The 15633-nt window shown below is 31.5% G+C and overlaps 1 protein-coding gene across 9 annotated transcripts in view; it reads left to right on the top strand.

The window, feature by feature from the left end:
- Window positions 1-15633, top strand: part of LOC128387783 (plasma membrane calcium-transporting ATPase 2-like) — a 29699-nt gene that overhangs the window by 599 nt on the left and 13467 nt on the right. For 5 of the 9 annotated variants that reach the window (XM_053347051.1, XM_053347050.1, XM_053347053.1 and 2 more), the window contains exons 3-12: window positions 129-838; window positions 1028-1153; window positions 2377-2511; window positions 3303-3338; window positions 5340-5423; window positions 6876-7064; window positions 7517-7722; window positions 8175-8417; window positions 14136-14642; window positions 14881-15447. In XM_053347051.1, the coding sequence (XP_053203026.1) occupies window positions 193-838; window positions 1028-1153; window positions 2377-2511; window positions 3303-3338; window positions 5340-5423; window positions 6876-7064; window positions 7517-7722; window positions 8175-8417; window positions 14136-14642; window positions 14881-15447 (2739 nt within the window). In that variant the 5' untranslated portion in view covers window positions 129-192. The remainder of the gene's footprint in view (window positions 1-128; window positions 839-1027; window positions 1154-2376; window positions 2512-3302; window positions 3339-5339; window positions 5424-6875; window positions 7065-7516; window positions 7723-8174; window positions 8418-14135; window positions 14643-14880; window positions 15448-15633) is intronic. The other 4 variants (XM_053347052.1, XM_053347049.1, XM_053347046.1 and 1 more) reach the window with 3 other exon arrangements.

Here is a 15633-nt window from a genome sequence, read left to right as displayed (position 1 = left end):
TTTCCAATTTTGGAGTATTTGTCTTATTTTCTTCATTCTCTTATGTTCTCTCTCTCTCTCTCTCTCTCTCTCTCTCTCTCTCTCTCTCTTACTCTCCCTCTCACTCTTATTTTCTATCATTTAAAAAGGTATATTTGAAACCAGATTGAAAAGAAAATTATCTGGAAAATTTAAATCCAGCAAATCCCAACCATGTCAAACGTTAGCAGTCACTTATCAACACCCGGTAAAGGTGGTCCAGGAAGTGGTTCCTCACCTCCTTCGGGAAATTTTAGTGTTTCACTCAGTCATCTTCGTGAATTAATGGACTGCCGTGGACCCGAAGCTGTAGCAAAAATTCAAAAAGATTTTGGGGGTGTCCAAGGGTTGTGTCAGGGACTTCATACTTCACCAAATGAAGGCCTAAGTGGTTCGCCAAAAGATTTAGAGGAAAGGCGAACTGTTTTCGGTTCCAACGTTATTCCTCCTAAACCACCAAAAACATTTCTTCAATTAGTTTTTGAAGCGCTACAAGATGTGACATTAATTATATTAGAAGTTGCCGCTATTATTTCACTTCTGTTATCTCTTTATTCACCACCCGAAGATGAAGAAACAGCCGGAAATGCTCTTGAAGAAGAATCCGAAGCCGGTTGGATTGAAGGAGCTGCCATTCTAGTCAGTGTGTTCATTGTTGTTTTAGTTACTGCCTTTAATGATTATACCAAGGAACGACAATTCCGTGGCTTACAGAACCGCATTGAACATGAACATAAATTCTCTGTGATCAGAGGTGGTGAAGTTATTCAGATTCTCGTGAATGAGATTGTGGTGGGTGATATTTGTCAAGTTAAATATGGTAACGTCATTTTGGACTTTTCTCCTTCTCCTTCTAATGGATATTCCTATTTTCTTCATTCAGTGAAATTAAATCAACTATTTATGTTTATTTAGCTTATCCATTTTAGCTTCTTCCTCCTTACCTGAAGCTGTTTTACTCTCCCTCTCTCTCTCTCATCTTCTCATTCAACTGTTTTATCTATCATAGGTGATCTTCTTCCCGCCGATGGAGTACTTATTCAAAGCAATGATTTAAAAATAGACGAATCCTCCTTAACAGGGGAATCGGACCATGTAAAGAAAGGAGAAAATATAAATCCACTCCTCCTCTCAGGTAATATTTCTCAATTATTTTAATTAATCTCTTTAATTATCTATCAACAGGATAATTATCAACTTATATTTCCCAGTCTCTTGTCCACATATATAAAAATGAATTAATATTTCTTAGTAATTATTACATTTCTAATCTAAGATTAGTATTATGATATTAAATTCACTTTAATCAATTGATTCAATGAATGTTCAACCATCATTCAATTGATGTTTATCTTTAATCGATGTTTAGAGGTTGGACTTTTTTATATTTCTCTTTTTTTCTTATTACTATTTTTAACTTAATTAACTTGTAACAGTTAACAACAATCACAATGAGCTCCATTGACAAAAAGTATAAATATAAAGCCTTGAAAATTAAGTTAAGCTTTTCTTTTTTCCATATCTTCTAATGCGCATCTTCATTTTTCAGATGAACTGAAACATAATCTTTGATTTATCATTATCAGTAATTGATTGAAAATGCTATTATTATTATTCCCGATGTTATTACTTGACTCAATTATGCATTGAGAAATCAGATATTATTTTCAACAAATTATTGAGTAAATGGTTTCCATTTACATTCTAATCAATTTGTTGGGTTATTAGTTCATCTCTTTGGATATCCGAATGAATAACAGAAAACAACGATGAGTTTATGTACAGGGAGATTCGATAGGACATTTTTGGCGTTGATATTGCAATAAATTTATTCGATTTCCATATAATTCGTAAGGTTTAAGTAGTAATAATGAAAGAGAAAAAGAAAATATATAAGTTCCAACAAGATAAAAAAATGTTTCGTTTTATCAATTGGCAGAAATTCAGGATTTCAACTCATTCGTATCGCGATTATGTGACCATGCAAATCGATTTTATTTTATTTTTCTCTGCAAACTATCGTAAGATAATTGAGAATCTGAAGAGAATCATTAAATGAAAAGTTTCATTTTCGCAATGAAATTTCGAACATTAAAACTTGTCTTTTTCTTTTGCGCTCAGGACACTCGAAACTTCACTTGAGTAACACAATAGAACTTGAAAGAAAATATTTATAAATGTAAACACTATTGTTGTTAATTCCCGCAAAAAAATTTGAAGTTGATTCTAATTTATCCTTCAATTGGTTAATTTATGATAATTAGAACCTGTTTGGTTGTAGAGCTTACAATTTATTAGCCTATCTAAATGATGACTTAATCTAATCTCTCAATATGATCACTTTTCCATTCCTAACAGGCACTCACGTAATGGAAGGTAGCGGCCGAATGGTTGTGACCGCTGTTGGTATTAATTCACAGGCCGGTATAATATTTGCTTTATTGGGAGCTGCACAAACTGAGGATGACGCTCAAAAAAAGAAAAGGAAAAAAGGTATATTTTCATTGAATATAAAGATAATTACTGTTATTTATATCTAATTTTATCCTCTTCCATGATATATCAATGATCAATCACTCGATACTCTATTCTCACAGTTTTTATTACTTTTGTTTTGGTTCGGGTATCAAATGACCATTTAGACAGGTAGTTAGCTAGTTACGCCTCACTCACTCACTCACTCACTCACTCACTAACTTTCTCTCTCCATTCACCTTACAAGGTTTACTTAACCAATAGATTATTTGACATTGTAATGAAATGGCAAATACATTCACACTCACACATACACACACACAGTTGGATTCATTGTAATCAAATGAAAAACAGACGAAAGAAAAAACAATCTAATTGCTTGAGGCATTTTACTAATTTCTAACTTTCTAATTTAATTCTAGACTCAGATAAATTATATACATTTAAAATCACGAATTTAATCGATTGATTGACCTTTTTTATTCTTGTTTCTCCCTCATCTCTAACGAAAGTATCCAACGAAACTGAAACTCTCTAGAATTTAGCTAACTTTAAAATTCTCTCTAATTACAATTTAATTGATATTCTCTCTAACCCAAACAAATTGAGAAACAAAACAAAACAAACTAATTGCAACCAAATATTAACAAAATTATCCATTTTCTCTCTTCCTATTTTCTCTTTCTCTTCTTTCTTTTCATGTATGATATTAACATCATTTTCATTGGTTATTCATTGACACCATGAAAAAATTGATGCTTGCCTATTCTTTTGCTTCCTCATTCTCTTGCTCTTTGTTCATAAAAAAGAAGCAAGAAACGAAAAGAAGAAAGCAAACCTTCCAGGTGATTATAAACAATAATGAGTGTCTATTTATCTTCTCCGTTTCTTTCTATTGTCTATTGTCTTTCGTCTTCGTTACTGTCTAATTGTCTGTGTCTGTTGATCCGTTTCCTTGTTCTCAGGTTTTTTTTTTACTATTTTCTCTCATTTCGAATAACAAAAAGATATATTCTACTTGTTTTTTCTTCTTCTCCATTCTTTTTCCTTTTTTCCTTTACCTTCTTTACTTCTCCTACTAATTGCATGGCTTTTAATTCCGTTGATATTTAATTAGATTAACATCTTGCACCATTCCTATTTTCTATCATCATCATCATCATCTTCTTCTTCTCATCCTTATTCTCTTTTTGCTATTCGTTTTACTCTTCTCTTGTTTACCCGTAAATGACCCAAATGAGTTTTCGCACTTTTACTTTCTCTTTAATTCATTTCTGATCAATGAGAAACACACACATACAAAGTTGAGCAAAAGAAAAGGATGAATAGTGACCATAGATTAAAAAATCAATTTACCCTTTTGCTTGGTTAATCAATTGGCTCAGAATAATCTATATAACTTTTTCCAAGCATATCCATATAAACCATTTAGCATCTTGGTTAAACTCTTATACTTCCCATTCATGAGTTCGGACAGTAAAATCGATCCACTTTACTCTTCTTTCATTTCAGTTTTGTCATCACTTTTTTTTATCATCTTTACGCATCATAATATCCTCTTTCTTTTACTCTATTTTCGTCTCTTTCTCAGTTCTCTCTCTCTCTCTCTCTCTCTCTCTCTCTCTCTTTCCTTTATCTCACAATTTTTTGGATAAACAAAGATACGATAAAGTGAACGATTTATTTGTAGAGTTAATTTTCATTTAATCAATCAGAATTTATCACTTACTTAATTTTAATTGTCTCTTCGAGAGTTTTTTTTTCTCCTTCATCATCTTCAAGTTGAAAATTAAGTGGTAACGAACGCAAATGGAGATTGTTTTTCTAACATTTACTCAAATATTTCCAAATTATGTTCTCAATCCTCTTCCTGGACTCATGATGTTCACCCACCATGTAGTTTTCTTGAGAATTCCAATTGTCATGTTTCAAGCTTAATTTTCACTTAGCAACAATAATCTTGATTTTTCTCTATGGAAGAAAAGTTCTGAAAAAAAAGAAATACTTGATTGAAATGATAAAATTGATTTATCTTGCGCACTAACATGAAAATATGAAAACAGTTTATTATAATTTTCTTTATATATAAATTTACCCGTAAAACTTGATCATTGATTTTCTGTTACTTTCTATCAAATAATATTATCACTCGCTAATCTGTTGGTTCCGATTGATCATGTTTCTTGAAAGTCACCCAAATATAAACTAAAATGATAACGATAACTTATGTTTCTGAAAATTTAAACTATTGTTGAAAATCAAGTTCAGGATATGTATTCGTGACCACAAACCTCCTGCAATATAAGCTTCTGACCAATCAAATGAACCATGTCTCCATCATCTTTATCCTTTCCACCCTCCTTGTCCATATCTCTCACGCAATCACATCTCTCTCTCTCTCTCTCTCTCTCTCTCTCTCTCTCTCTCTCTCTCTCTCTCTGAATAATTTTTACTATTGATTAATTGTCCTTTCATTTTTTTAAATATTACTTCATTTCTATTATTTCAACTCAATCCCATTGACCATTCCAATGTTTGTGTCCACCCATTATCACCTCTTCCCCTGTTTGATAAAAAACTTTCTTAATGTGAATGTTATTTAATGTTATTTAATTTCTTATTTAATTATAATTTTAATTGCTTGACTTTCTTTTTTTTTTCCTTTTCTTTTTGTTGATTTTTACGAAATGTTGCCAATTTAAACTTTGGATGATAAAAAACATTGCTGGTAACCCAACCTACACATATAAATATATATATATGCATAAAAAACCCTGCACTTAAAAATATAACTCTGTTGATTCCCGATTCATGTTAACACAATATATTTATACACATATATTCAGCCAGGAAAAGTGCATGCTCCAAAAACGATCTAAGCCCGGAATTGATTCCCTTAAACCAACCCAGTGCCTTCACAAATATATATGGTAAAATGCAAATTGTTAATTATCTTTTTATATAAATTTCCACCATCTAATTGATTGCGTAGCAATTGTTAATTTTGTCTGGTTGATAATCACACAAGCAAAATAAGCACATCCACACACATCTAAAAAATAGATATATAACAAGAGCAACATTGAAAGTTTCCCATGTCATGTGATTTTGTGAATGTAAGTTTCTTGTTCTTTTATGAATTCTCGAAACAATTGCAAGATTAAATTCTGTCTCACCTTGGCCAAATGGATCCAAAATTAGGATTGGAAATGTAGCATTCATCTAATACTAACTTGGCTTCTTTGCCTGAAATTTTGCTCTTCTTTTTTGGCAACTCTCCATCATCTCATTTACCAACAACATATATATTTAGTTATACTTTCTAAACACACCTAGAAAATGCTCTCGCCTGCATTTCCTTATTTACTCCTCTTATCTTTTTCTTTCTCTTCCTTTGCGATTAACATGATGATTATGTTGATGATGAAGATAAAAAGAATGATTAAACTAGATAATTGTATTGTTATTAGCATAGATTCACATATTTTCCCTTAATGTGTGATGAACATTATCAGCTATTTAGATCGAATTCATATGCAGTTAATGATTTTAAATTCATTTTCATGAATAAATAGAAATACAGAGTAATAAGTCTTCTTCATGGAGAAATAGATCATTGTGAATATAAGAGAGAGAGAGAGAGAGTTAGAGAAGTTAAAGAAAGAAAGAAACAAGGGTCATGTATCACCATGGATGAAATTCTGTAGATTGTTCAGTCAAACTCTTACCATCATCATCATCATCATCATTTTCCATCTCCTGTCTCCATTTCTATCTTAATCTTCATCTTTTTTACTAATAGCTTTTTCTCTAAACATTTCCCCTTTCATCTTCCTTTTCATTCATTTCAATTCATTTTGAGCATCTTTTTTTTCCTTGTCTCTTCATCTTTTTCATCGTCATGATCATTACTCTCACCTGAATGCTCCTTCTTCTTATCTCCATCATCACCAACATGATCATCACTTTTTTATCTCAACTTTTACCTTTCACTTTGCCCTTTCTCTCTCTTTTATCATCAACATAATACTTTTTTATTTATCACAAGATCACATGACATGATGATCTTTCAATGAATATATATATTTCTGACCTTACAGATAATTTCTGAAACTATTTTGAAATAATTGTGGGTTTTAGTTCAATCATGTTGAAACCTTTTTTACCTTTAATGTTTTTTTCTTGTTATATATATAATTTCATTATCATTATCGTTATTATGATCATTATTTTCAGATTATAATCATTATCTTATTCAATCTAAAAAAAATTTTCTTTTTCTCTTTTTTCTTCTCCTTCCGTTTCTCTCTCTCCTCTCTTTCTCTCTCTCTCACATCTCAACCATTGGTTAATAATAATTATTAATAATGAAATTAAACTAGACGACGAATCTAATCAAGATGCTGGTAACTCACATACGATGAATGCAATCACTGCCAATACTCACGGTAAAGAAGAGGCACCAGTTGACTCGGATAAACAGAAACAAGAAGATGACACTAATCCTAGAAAAGAGAAATCAGTTTTACAAGCTAAATTGACTAAATTAGCTATTCAAATTGGTTATGGAGGTAAATTAATTGTTGACAAATTAACTCACTCAAAGCAACATCTCACTCTCACTCTCTCTCTCTCTCCGCCTCATCAAGCAAGAACCAAAAGAAACAAAACTTATCGAGCTGAATCTTTGTTTTTTTCTCTAATTGTTTTCTGATCATCACATCATTGAAGGACACAGAAAACAAAACAAAATACAATCAATTGATTTTTCAAGCTGATTGATTGTTAAGCTTATGTGTTTGTAATAATAATAATAGTAAATTGTGATGACTTGAGAAAACAATAACAACCATGTAAGCTCATAATCTGGAGAAGAAGCTGAAGAAAAAACTAAAGTTTTGTAAAGGAAACAGAGAGAGAGAAAGAAGGGGAATTGATATACTTATTGTTGTTGTTGTTGCTATTTTTTCTTCTGTCGTTAATGATATTAATTAACTTATTATCTTTTCTCTTTAATTAACAGGTTCTGCTGTAGCAATATTCACTGTTCTTATCTTAATTTTTCGATTCGTAGTGAAAAAATTTATAATCAAGAAAGAGCGATGGTCAACAGCCCATCATTTAAAATATTTTGTCAAATTTGTGATCATCGGTGTAACTGTTCTTGTAGTTGCTGTCCCTGAAGGTCTTCCACTTGCCGTAACTCTGGCACTTGCATATTCTGTCAAGGTGAGTTACTCACTTAAAACTATCATGTAATTGACTATGAGTTACTATTTACGTCATTCATTGAGAGAGTGAGAGAGAGATTGAGAGTAATAGAGAGTTTGTGTTTGTGTGTAAGTGAGAGGGAGATGAGGAAGCCGAATGATGATGATTTAAAATGATAATTAAGATTACGAGATGAAAGCTACTTGAAACTAAAATTTCAAGTTAACAATCAATATTTACTTAAGTCAATGACTTATTATTGTTATCATGATTACTTTTCAATTAATATTTGTACAGAATTTTTTTTTAATTACTAAACAATAATATATATCTAAACATCTAACCTAATGGGATAAATTGAATTGACATTTATCAAGGTCAATTATTAATATTTTATTAATTCGTTGTAACGAAAATATTATTTTTCTCCCCCATCACCATCACCACAATGATCCCAATTGAAATAATAGAAAATGATGCTCGACAATAATCTGGTTCGTCACCTTGACGCTTGTGAAACTATGGGTAATGCTACTGCAATTTGCTCCGATAAAACCGGAACATTAACAACAAATCGTATGACTGTGGTTCAGTGTCACATTTGCGGTGAAAGATATACTTCTATTCCTAATTATGCGCAACTTCCGGAAGAGGTTGCCCGCACCTCTATTGACGCTATATCCATCAATAGTGCATATACCACCAGAATCATGGTAAGCTGATGATTATAAAACTTCAATTATATTTCTCTCTCTATCTGCTTCTCTCTCTCTCTCTGTGTTACTTTTATGTTGTCTGTTGGAAGTAATTCAAAAATAGCATAATGATGATACCAAGAGACTGGAATAACTGAACGACCCAGTTTAGTATTTAGATGAAGATGGAAAATAGAAAGAAACTGTTTTTTTCTTCTTCTCTTGTAGAGAATAAATTTATTCTCAGAGAAATTCAGTCATGATGAAAGAAAGAAAAGAGAAAATAAAAGAGAATAGAAAAAAGTGAGGCCATTTTCTTGAAGGAACATAAGTCAGTAGCTTATTTCCATCTTCTCCTTGTTCATGTTCTCATCCGATGGAGAACCTGTTTTCATGAATCTGAATTAAAATCTGTTAATGGTTCTCTTTTTTTCTGGTTCACTTTTCTCGTGTTATCATCTCATAATAAATTGACGAAGAAAAAAAAAGAAAATCCTATGTTTTTGGTCGATAATATATATGATGTATGTTAAATAACGTACGATCCATTGAGACATTTTATTTTTACTTATAGATAACAATCGACGTACACACAAGTACAGAAGGATCAATCGATATGATCGATTAGCTTGTGAGAGTAAGAAGGAAGAAAATGTAGAAACTCTTTTGTAAAAATATTCTCTCTCTTTCTATTTTCTCTTTCGTTCTTATGCTCAGAGATGTGTTTTTATTACAGAATAAGATGAAGGAGAGAGAAAAATGTTATCAACCGAAAAAGACATGAGTAAGAAAAGAAGATGAAGATATGGAAGAAAAGAAAGTGAAATGCTCTTGATCGTCTTTATCCTTTTTTCATGTTCTCTGCCGTCTCTCTCTCTCTCTCTCTCTCTCTCTCTCTCTCTCTCTCGTTCGATTGTCATTCTTGCTTGACAAACTTGTTCATCTTTTTGGCAACCATTTTGCCTTTTACTTGATACTTATTAACATTTATTTCATTATTACCATTGTTTTCTATTTATGATCATTTTACTAGCCTTTTCTAGTGGATAATCAGCATCTCCATCAGCATATGAAACTTTTGATATCCAATGTAAAGTTTTCACGATAATATATATCATGATACTTGTCATTTCAAGTTATATATCTTTAAATCATCATCATCATGTTCACCGTTTATTCATTTCGAGAAATGATGTTATTTGTAAAAGAAACAAGAAAAGGAAACAATGTTTTTCATCTTGTCCTTATTTCTTGAATGATTCCTGAGATGATGTTACTTTCATGATAAATTGATATGAATCTGAAGTAAGAATTAGAAAAATATTCTGTCTCATCTTGATATCAATCTAATTGATAATTAGATTATTTGACTTGTATATTTATCTACAAATGATATAAGAATTTTTTTTTCTCCATCTCTGTTGGATAAACATCGCATTGAATTAATATTATTTTTATATTCAAATTTTTGTTGATGAAAAACTTTGAGAGGAAAACCCAATGAATAATAATACTGGTAATCAGTTGGAAGACCAAGAAAAATAACCTTACAATCTTAATTCAAAGTAAATGATAGATATTACATTTAATATAATGATGATAATAAACGATGAATATGTTAAATTATAGTTTAAATTGATCAATTTTAAAATAAATAAACGAATAACAAATTGATAGTAACAGAGATGTAATTTTTGTTTACATGTTTACCTCTTACGGTGAAAGTGTAGTGAGAAACTTTAATATTGAGAAAGTTTCCTTCATTGCTTTCGGGATTTCAGCTAAATTTGAATTGAGATTACTATTGCTACCATGATTATCATGTTATTGTAGCTTTGCAGCAACCCCAGGACTGACCTTTGATGGTGTAGGAGGAGGGATGATAAGGATGAGGATGAAATTAGGGATGATGATGATGCAAAATGTTAGCTGGTTAAAGTAAAGCATGGAAACATGATATCCCTCTCTCTCTCTCCTTCTCTCTCTCCTTGCAAGTTGATTATTGCCAATGTACAAGAGACATGACGTAAATCGAGTCTGTCACTTACAAGTTCATTTCAATATTTTTTTCTTTTGAATTTCATGAAACTTCACCAATCAAATTATGATTCTCATTTTTCTAAAATATATTTATTATACTTTCTCTCGTAATATCTGTTTATGTCACTTTTTTTCTCTTTGGAACTTTTTTTTCTTAAAAAAAAGGATGAAAAATATGATCTTCAGAATTTTATCTTATGTTCTTCGGGATTTTTATCCATTTCCTTTTTCGCCTCTATTTTTTTCGCCGGACTCATTTTTTCTCTCTCTCTCTCTCTCTCTCTCTCTTTCTTACGAACTTTTCACTCCATGTAAAAAAGATTTGTAGTTTTGCTCCATTCTACATCATAATCATCTTCTCAATTCTTTCCATTGAAAGAAAAAGGAAAAAGATAACAGTTTCCTTGGTGAGAAGATGAAATGATCTCTAGGAAAAATAAGCCTTCGTCTTGGCTGAAAATCACTTTAGCAGAATTGTTTCTTGACTCAAAACTTATTCAAGCGAAAATAACAAAACGTAAAGAAGATGTTGTAGTTTTTTTGTAACCTTTTTTTTTCTTGCTTCTTTTCCTCTTGCTCATCTTATTTCATTGTATTATGTTGTTATTGTTGCAGAGATGATGTTAAAGATATAATGATAATGAGGGATGGAGATAAGATTCTGTTAAGCATTGGAGGTGAAATACTTACATTGGGCAATCTTGATTCTGTTTGGGGCGTTTTGCCTGGAGCATTGTTCAAGAATATATGTTGACATACCATTACATTTATCTGGGCCAAAGTTGAATCTTAACATAGAACAGAAGAAAAAGAGAGAAAAATAAAAGAAAAAAGATCAATATCTTGATAGATACAAATGAAAGCCTACATACTCTTCAGTCCCTGCATTCAATTTCCCCTTTTCATCTTTTTTTCCTTTTATCCAGTTTCTTTATCTTTCTCATCATCATCATCATCATCTTCTTCTTCTCCTCTCTTCCTTTGCTTGTTCCTCTTTTACCCTTCCCTGTCTCCTTCTTTCTCTCCTTCCCAAGGAACCAAAGCATCTACACTGGTCTCTGAATAAATATCGATGCTCTCTCTCTCTCTCTTTCTTTCTTTTATTCTTTCTTCCTCTCATCCTTCTCATCATTTCCATCATCATCCATCTCTTGTATGCGCCTGGGTAAATGATATAAAAATTGGTTTTACTTGATTTAGGTTTCATCAGCTAAAACCTCGTTTGTTTTCTTGTTAACTAACATTACATTGATTTTATTTGGTTATCCTCATCACTCTTCACCAACTTAAGAACCATTTACTTTCCATTATACTCTCAATATAATCATGAAGATATCTTATCACAATCTCAGTTCACATGACTTGGAATTCATTTATATTTGCATAATATACATAGACACTTGAACGTGCGAACGTTTTTCCGCATCCTTTTCCTCTTGGAAATTATCTTGACTAATTCTCTCTCACACTTTCTATCTCTCTATTCCTTGACTATGAAACTAAATTATTAGAATGTGTTGTTGATTTATTTTGCCTTTGGGCTGATTGTGTTTATGTGTTTTATTTCATCATCATCATTATTATCATGAAATAAGCAATTTGATTGCAATGAATAGTTTTATTCAGAAAATAAAAAAAAACTAATAGATAAATATCTTTGCTTAAATTGCTTTCCTTGATTAATAAGTTATTTATTTTTTTGTTTCCATTTAATTTATCAATTCTACCTTTGCAATAATCAGCGCTCTGAGATGCACTTGATGATGATTGATATCATCACGATAGTCAATAATATTATCCAGAATAAGAGACTGAGAAAAGATGAAATTAATTTGCAATGTTTTTATCAAATGGATTCTAAATGCTGTGACGCACAGAATGTGACGTTTATCTGGTTTCTCTCACTCACTCACTCCTCTCTCTCTCTCTCTCGTCTTAAAGGTATTGAATTACTTGATGATACCTTTAAATTGATTATCTTGAATCAAGTCGATTCTTAGTTATCAGCTCATGTAGTGATGAACAATTCCAAGGTCCTATGAATATTCAGACAATGTATTTAGAGAGACACTTGGGTCTTTCTTTTCTTATTCTTTTATTGTCATGATATGTACTTTACTCTTTACTTTAACGAACCAAACAAAGAAACTTGAATATGAACTTTTATTCAGAATCTTGAGATTACTTATTTTGCAAAAAGTAAACGAAAGAAAAGATGATGACGACGATGAAGAGAATGATGGAAATGATGATGATCGCATTAATTGTCGTGTGACAAAATGTTCTAACAATTAATTGATCATTTACTAAAAACTCCAACCTATTTTTATCTTTCTCTTTCTCTCTCTTTCTATTTTTTTTATATTCTTTCATCGTAAAGATTATTTGTTTCATTCTTTTTCTGCATTAGAATCATAATTGAGTTTGAGCAAAGGATTCGTTCTGATAGGCTGCCAATTTATCGCTTCTCTTAGTTTGTATTATTTTAGAATCGAGACTTGACCTGACCTTGTATCTTTCTTTATACTTTACTCTTTACCCTCTCTCTCCCTTCATCCTTATCCTTCCACTTCTACCTCATCATCATCATCATCATCATCCCAACTCTTCGTCTTTCTGCCTTAAATACACATTCTCATTGAATGTTTAGTCGTTACCTGGACTTGCTTTTTCCAAATCTAAAAATAGAATCATTTTGAGGCCAATATTGATTTTTATGTAACCTAGAAAAAAATAGTGAGTAAGTGATGAAGAAAAGAGAAGGGATGAAGAGAGATGAAGAGAGAGAGAGAGAAGTGGATGTAGAAGAGGAAGAGAAGAAAGAGAAATCAGAAAGAATGAAAATGATGAGAGGAGAAAAGTAAAAAGATAGTTGAGCCATCTTGGAATGGAAGGTGCCCAAAACCACCTTCCATTGATCCTTCAACAGCAAATTCCATTGCAATCTACACTTTATATCTAATCAATTTCTTCTTCATCTTTATCATCCAAATTTTCATCTTCTTATTCTCTCTCCTTCCTTTCTTTGCTTTTCTCACCTCCTTTCTCTCTCTCTCTTTCTACTCTTACCTGTTTCTCCTCTCATATTTGGTTAACCTTTTCCATTATAATCTGTTAGACAATCGCTGAATTAACCTGATTTCGTTTTTCTATCATGAAACTTATCTTCAAGTTCATTTATCCCTCTTACGATTCTCAATAGTTTATTTTGTCACATTAACTGTTGATAACTAATTTAGTTTAAATCGGATGATTACATGATAAAAGATATTTAATCTATTAGAAGGGGGTACAAGTTGCGACAAAAAGGATATACACACAATAGAGAGATCCTTTAACTCTTATAAAGGTGTAAATGAAACTGTTATTATGAAAAACCATCAATGATTATCAATCATTGTTTATGGACATTCTGTGTAACTGACCACTTAATCATAAATCTCATTCTTTTCTATGACATTTCTTTATGATAAAGAAAAATAAAACACAGAGAAATAGTAATAACAATCGACCAGAAAAAAAGTATTAATTTTTAATTGAAAAATAAATTGAGAGAGAGAGAGAGAAAGAGGCAGAGAGATGAGAAAAACAAGAGATTGAAAATCAATCAATGTCTTTGCTTTTGAATTTGATTAAAAAACGATTGACTTTTTTTCCAATTGATAATTAATTGTAATCATTATTATTGAATATCAGCATCCTGATAACCCTGGTGAACTTCCCAAACATGTTGGTAATAAAACTGAATGTGCTTTGTTGGGATTCGTTCTTGCCCTTGGAAAAGACTATCAAACTAAACGGGATGAAATTCCGGAAGACAAATTGTACAAAGTTTATACATTTAATTCAGTTCGTAAATCAATGAGCACCGTTATTAGGATTCCTGATGGTTTTCGTGTTTTCACCAAAGGAGCCTCCGAAATTGTTATGAGAAGATGTATGTTTATCTATGGTAAAGGAGGTAAAATCGAAAGGTTCACCAAAGAAGATCAAGAAAGAATGGTGAAAGAAGTAATTGAACCAATGGCCTGTGATGGTTTACGAACCATCTCAGTGGCATTTAAAGATTTTGTTAAGCGAAAGCCTCGATCCTCAAATGAGGTTCAAATCGAAACAGAGCCAAATTGGGAAGATGAAGATTTTATCATCTCTCGTCTAACTTGTCTCTGTATACTTGGCATCGAAGATCCCGTCCGACCTGAGGTTAGTATTCCCTATACACACACATATATATATCTCTCTATCTATCTTATATATTATCACATGTTAAATGGAATCAAAAAAATCATCAATGTCTAAATTAGCATAACTAAACTTGGCAATTTAAGTAACCGTGAAACAATTTATTTTGATTGGTTTATTGTTACAATTGTTAACGTTACATTACATTTAGATAATGATGCTCATTATGTTTACCTATTTTCTTAACAATTAATTAAAGGTCCCTGATGCAATTCGTAAATGTCAAAGGGCAGGTATAACAGTTCGTATGGTAACTGGTGATAATGTGAATACCGCACGATCGATTGCGTTAAAATGTGGTATTATTAAACCTGGTGAAGATTTTATTGTTTTGGAAGGTAAAGAATTTAATAAACGAATTCGAGATTCAGCAGGACAAGTACAACAATCGTTATTTGATAAAGTTTGGCCTCGTTTACGCGTTTTAGCCCGATCATCACCCTCAGACAAATATATTTTAGTGAAGCATATAATTGAAAGTAAACTTAACCCTAACCGTGAGGTTGTTGCGGTTACCGGTGATGGTACCAATGATGGTCCTGCATTGAAAAAGGCTGATGTCGGTTTTGCCATGGGAATGGCAGGTACCGATGTAGCCAAAGAAGCCTCTGATATTATTTTGACTGATGATAATTTCAGTAGCATTGTTAAAGCCGTTATGTGGGGACGAAACGTTTACGATAGTATTGCCAAATTTTTACAGTTTCAACTGACCGTTAATGTTGTTGCCGTTATTGTAGCCTTTGTTGGTGCTTGTGCTATTGAAGTAAGTTGATTAAATGTCAATTCTTGATTTATATCTATCACCTATTTATCTACAAGTCAATCATTGATATTTGACCCAAATTTAATGCTTTCAATTTAATGTCAATTATCAGCATTTTGTTAATATCACACATTTAATATCATCAGTCTTGTTGTTTTTTTTAATACTAACTTTATGCTCCATTAG

Source organism: Panonychus citri, unplaced genomic scaffold (genome assembly GCF_014898815.1).
Source record: "Panonychus citri isolate SS breed McGregor unplaced genomic scaffold, ASM1489881v1 Contig00093, whole genome shotgun sequence".
Lineage (NCBI taxonomy): Eukaryota > Metazoa > Arthropoda > Arachnida > Trombidiformes > Tetranychidae > Panonychus > Panonychus citri.
Note: the sequence above shows the minus strand (reverse complement) of the source record. Positions and strands in the feature narration are given on the sequence as shown.